This window comes from Cyprinodon variegatus, unplaced genomic scaffold, assembly GCF_000732505.1.
Source record: "Cyprinodon variegatus isolate N-32 unplaced genomic scaffold, C_variegatus-1.0 Scaffold11, whole genome shotgun sequence".
In the NCBI taxonomy this organism is placed as follows: domain Eukaryota; kingdom Metazoa; phylum Chordata; class Actinopteri; order Cyprinodontiformes; family Cyprinodontidae; genus Cyprinodon; species Cyprinodon variegatus.
Window position 1 is genome coordinate 297,914 of NW_015150464.1, and position 5,850 is coordinate 303,763.

Sequence of the window (5,850 nt, forward strand, 5' to 3'; positions counted from 1 at the left end):
TAACACAAGTATCTGTACTTTTACTCAAGTACGGAAAGTGAGTACTTTTGCCATCTCTGAATTTAAGCATAACTCTAGTGCAGGGGTCACCAACCTTTTTAAGACCGAGGGTGACTTCATTGGTACTGAGTCATAGGAAGGGCTACCAGTACTGACCTATGAACTGGAGGAGTCAGTATTCACCTAAATTTCATAGCTAATAAACACATTTCGATAATTTCTTTTCATTTCTCATTTGCTTTTAGACATTGTCATTTTGAAATCCAAATAAATGCCTACATGTTCTAAATTATTGATACGACGAAATGCTTTATAAGTGTTAACAAAAATAAGAGCAGCAGCATAAAATAAAATTAGTTGACTGTTTTAAGGAGATGCAGAGGGCCCCTTGGTGCACCAGCTCTAGCGGCTTAAAAGTCCCCTAAAAGGTAAAACAGGTAATAGATATAAGACTAATCTTTCAACCTTGAAAAGGTGATTTGTAGCGGGTTATCGCTGCTCAGAATGACTCAGCGCTGTTTCAAACAGTACCACAGAGGGTGAGTCAGTGGGATTTCCTGTAAGTACTACTTTGAGAATCACTCCTCAGCAGCATTTCTTTGCGTTTAGTCTACAATGTCGTGGTCAGATTGTTATTTTAGCTTTCATGCATTTCTATGCCGTGTCTGCACAATCTAGAAAAAATGATAACTATGTGGACAGCTGCTTGCAGAAACACATGGGGGTTGAGCAACAGCTCCTACTGGTGAGGGTATAAAAATATAAACATAAGTATTTAGCTGATAAATATCATTACGCTCAACAGATTGTGAATAACTTTTTTTAAAGACTGTCCCTATTGGATGACATAAAGGGGCTTGGAAAATGCTGGAAACAGCTGTGTGTTTTACTCATGCATGTTGTGTAATGTTGCAAGGCATACACGCCCTCCTGGAGTTGGACACAATATTAGGTGCAGGGGAAAAGCTGCACTTTTAAAGCTGCAGCTGTGTCCATGTGTCTCGGTCTACTATTCGAACAAACATGCATTAAGCATAGCCCGAGCTGCAAGGACCAAAAAAACAAAAAATAGATTATCATCACTATCAAGTCAAAGCCAGTTAAAATGATTAATTCAGTTGATTTGCACAAATATAACGTGTATAACTTGCAGATACTATTATATTTTAGGTTCACAAAATGTATTTTTCTTCTAGGAAACAAGTTTGCATACTTTTTGATAAAAGAAAATAAAGCCCACCTCATGTATTATACAGTACATGAGAAAACTGATAAGAGCAGGTTTAGGAGATTGATGATCTGCTCTAATTTTTCTCTAAAATGCACAGATTTGTTTTGGCAAGCAGTGATTGTTGCAGCGTTTCTTAGGTTAAACATGACATATAAAAATGTTTAAATGCTTCCTGCTAATATTCAGATAATTGTCCCTAAAGTTCAACCCATACATCTATACTCTTCCACTTATCCAGGGTTGGGTTGCGACGGTAGCAGCTTCAGGGAGGCCCAGACGTCGCTCTCCACAGCCACTTGGGTTAGCTCCTCTGGGAAAATCCCAAGGCGTTCCCAGGCCAGCTGAGAATCATAGTCCCTCCAGCGTGTACTGCGTCTCCCTCTGGGTCTCCTCCCACTACACTACAGAGAAAATATTAAGTTTAACCTAAAAACAATAAATTTTATACCTTGCATCCTGAAATAATTCTGGTTAGACACTTGATTCCTCTACCTGACAGATCCAGGGTTCCTTTTAATTAGTCGGTTTTGTTTTGGACTTTGGTTTGTACTGGAAACGTTTTTAATTGGGTTGGGATCAGCCGTAGAGGAGGCTGATCAGGGAAGTTCTAATCATTTTCTAAAGCTAAACTTTTTCTTTGGGGTCAACTAAAGACTAAATTAATGACTAACTTAAAACCACCTTTAAGGCACACCAACATTTAGGCACAAAGTTATTTATATCCCTGGCAGATTTGGGCTTAAAGTAAACCTTTAAGGTCGCCAACAGTGGAAACGGGCAAAAAGATGGTCAGCTAATATAAGAAGGATCTCAGAATATTCCATTTTTTTTTAGAGATGCCATATTTTTTTTATCAAATATTAATACACAATTTTTTTATTATACCTGTTTCTTTTCCTATCAGATAGTGGCTTTTTTTTTTTTTTTTAGAATAGAAAATCCCTTTATTGTCCCACAATGGGAAAATGTATACTAAATGTCAGGGATGTGAGTTGTTTTTCCTTCTTTACTGCAGGGTTGAAAGGAATGTAGTGAGGATGTTCTGGAACCAAACAGATTTACATCAAAATGGACTAAAGGGTACGGATCCCCTCTGATGACATGGTCAAAAAAAATTTATAATTGTGGCCACGAAGTAGTATTTCGTGCGCACGAAATACTACTTCGTGGCCACGCAATAAGTTTAACGTGCGCACGAAATACTACTTCGTGGCCACGCAATAAGTTTAACGTGCGCACGAAATACAAATCAAGCGCACCTTCTCTAAGGTCTAAGGCGTGCTTGATTTGCTTACCCAGTTCTCCAGGAATGATATTAATATTATTAATAAGTATTTCGTGCGCACGTTAAACTTATTGCGTGGCCTTGAAGTAGTATTTTGTGCACACGTTATACTTATTGCATGGCCACGAGGTAGTATTTCATGCGCACGAAATACTACTTCGTGGCCACAATTATAAAAATTTTTTGACCATGTCATCAGAGGGGATCCGTAAAAGGGAAACCAACCTTTGCTCTAAACACCTTTATGGTCAAACGGACAGATTAAGCTAACTGGCCAAAAAATATTTGGACTAAAGTGAGGCTTTTCAAAACTAAGCCTACTATCCTGCAGGGTGGTGTTGGCATCATGCTAAGTTACCTGCTTCATTAAATTGCAGAAAAACTGAGCACTTCAAAATTCTATAGCTTCACCCTAAATCTTTAACTGAATGAAAACAGCTGTTGTTTTTAGTTGAAGGCCAGAATCTTTAACTAGATTTTTTAAGCTCTGACAAATATGGGTTTTAAAAAAGGAGAATCCTGTCCAGCACCAGGAAACATGTTGATTTCAATGGTGAATATTAATTTATATTGGTGGGCGGTCGAGCATCGAGCAAGAAATATAGCAGATCACCTGGAGTTTCTTTATCATTGCGTTAGAGGTTTTGGTGTTTATATACTTGGGCTCATATAGAGAGCTGAACAATCAGGGATCCCCATAAATACTTACATATTAATAAAGACCACTGATTAAATTTGTTGCTTTTTTTATTAAAGTTAAAGACATAATTCAGTTTGATTCAATGGTCCTAGCACAGATAAATTAAATTATTTCTTTGTTTTTTTAGAATTAAAAATTAGCATTTACAGGAAGTGGCTGATTTATTCCACTTCTCAACAATCAATGAAGATTGTTCAACAATAAAGTAAATACCTGGTATTCTTTACACTTGTGCTAACACAGCTACAGTCCTAAATGTAATCTTTTCTTTGTTTTTTGGAGTTTAGTTCGTTGACAAAGCAGCAGATTAGAACCAGCTGTCCATCATTGTTATGATGTTAAGATAGTCACTTAATTAATCCCTGATAGGGGAAATTCACCTGCCTGACAGCAAAGATAAAAACATATAAAATAGGATAAAAAAAACACCATATTAGTTAAAGTAATAATAATAATAACGACAAAACTCAGTCTTTCAAGAGGCATTAAACTGTCTAATGGAGGCCGAGACAAAAGATCCTTGAAGCTCAGCCAATTTAAAACCACCCCCCCCCCCTGATCAACTTCTGCTTTAGAGCCCATCCTAGTTTGGGACAGCGCTGCTCATACGTCTAATCCAGTTTGGCATAAAGGAAATCCACATTGAATTTAATTTGTCCACCTATTTATTCCTTTTACTTACTTACTTTATTTAAGTAAATGCATTTTTTTGTGTCATCGGTAAAAACCCTAAGATTTTCATTTTTGATAAATGATTGTTTCAGGTAGATAGAAAATATGAGTTTTTCATTGAACTTTCCAGGATTCTGGCTTTAATAAACCCACCTTTAACACTTTAAATGTTTTCTTTTTATCCTCCAGTACTTCAGCAGTGTCTCCCACATCATAGAGAACCACCAGAGGAATCTTCTGGTGCTGATCGACAGTCAGAGCAACACCAAAGACGCCACCAAGCTGTGTCATCCTGTAAAGCCGTAGACGACTCCGTCAGTCAGACGACTGATTCAGAACATCTGAGCTTCACAATCCGAGGCCCGTGTTCTTTCACTTTTCAACTTCCCTGCCCATCAGTGTTTTAAAGTAAACGCAGAGTTAAGCGTTTGAAACGGTGCACTATGATAGTTATATTTTTTTTAAAACAGCCAAGAACTGCTGGAGATCCTGATTTTCCCCACATGGGACAATAGACTGGCCTTCAAAGACACTTAGGAAGGAGGATGGTTGTAAAGCAATACCCTGGATGCCTGCTCTTCTAATAGGACAGTTCTGTTCTCATAGTGATGTGACTATATAGTTATTTTTGTTGATATTTTTTGTTCAAGCAAATACATGAAAGCATCATGACAGTGCCCCTTCAATGCCTTACTGAGCAAGTTTTTTTAAATTTGTAGAAAACACAGCTTTCTTTGATTAATAAAGCAATTTCCAGAATAGGTTCTAGATAGGGGCCGACAGGGGCCAGTGTCCCATACAGATTCTGACCTCTGTCATTCCCCAGGCATTGAAGTTAATAATACTAAATCTATTTCTTATGGTAAAATTAATAATCTTTTGGAATAATTTAATGTTATTAATAACTTAATCCATTCATACTGAGACGGAATCCCAATTTTCCTCTGTATCCAAAGCAACAAGTGAATCTTTGGCTCTGCTGCTCACTTAATACATATAATATCGCCCTGTTATTTTGGTTTCATTCTTTTGTTCTGTGTTCTAGTGAAAAAAAAAGAAAAAATCTAACCCCACCCTGGCAAACTTGTCCAAGACCCGCCACTCCCCCGGCAGACCTTCTTCCTCATTCATCATTCTTTATAGTTTTGTTTGTTTAAATATTAGCTTTTTTTGTTGTTAGCTCTTTGATTACAGGTCCTCTTTGTAAAGTGTACATTTTATTGTACATTTCATTTTCTTTCATTGATTATTTTTCCCAGTTGTGACCTCTCTGCTCGGTTTTCTGAATGAAAAGGATCGCAGGATGAAGTGATGAGAATGTTTGCATGTGTGCCCGCCTCCTGTAGAGGTTTCTTTGATCAGGCACTTTTATTCAGAGATGATTTTTGTATAAATGCATGAAGTGGTGATTTGTAGACGTACTCTGTAAAACCTTTCACCAAAAGTTTGTCGTGGTGCTATTTTCTTTTTTTACACATTGTATTAAAATCTCTTGTTAATGATCTTCTGTTTTTTTTTTTTTTTTATATATAGAATAGACATAACACATATTTTCCCACGGTGGGGAAATTCAGGTGTGTCAGTGGAAGAGCAAATGCAAATAAAAGCCTGCAAGACTTTTTTTCAACCTCCCTCTAAAGTTGAAGTGCGTTGCACAAATGTTATTCCCAAAAAAATCTGCTGACTTTATTTGTTTCTATTAACACTGTCCTAAACACTTGAGTGTGGAGCTTGGTTCTGCGATCCAAAATCCTATTTCAACATAAGGCGAAAATTTGCTCCTGACCCAATAGTGAGGTTAACTCTTAAAACCCAGTTTTAATGCATTTACAAATAATAATCAGAATGCATGAAAATTACACTCATAAAATGTTTACCAATATAAACATGTTAGAAATCGTTGGAAAGCTTAGATGCTCCAAAATTCAACCACCTAGTTCATTTTATGGACATAGTGAGCAC

General features: G+C 37.0%; 1 protein-coding gene across 3 annotated transcripts in view; it reads left to right on the forward strand.

Moving 5' to 3' along the window:
• The window catches only part of LOC107088337 (B-cell linker protein-like), a 61,117-nt gene extending 55,910 nt beyond the window's left edge, over positions 1–5,207 (forward strand). For all 3 annotated transcript variants that reach the window (XM_015380452.1, XM_015380460.1, XM_015380467.1), the window contains one exon: positions 4,078–5,207. In XM_015380452.1, the coding sequence (XP_015235938.1) occupies positions 4,078–4,194 (117 nt within the window). In that variant the 3' untranslated portion in view covers positions 4,195–5,207. The remainder of the gene's footprint in view (positions 1–4,077) is intronic.
• Positions 5,208–5,850: the final 643 nt, after the last annotated feature.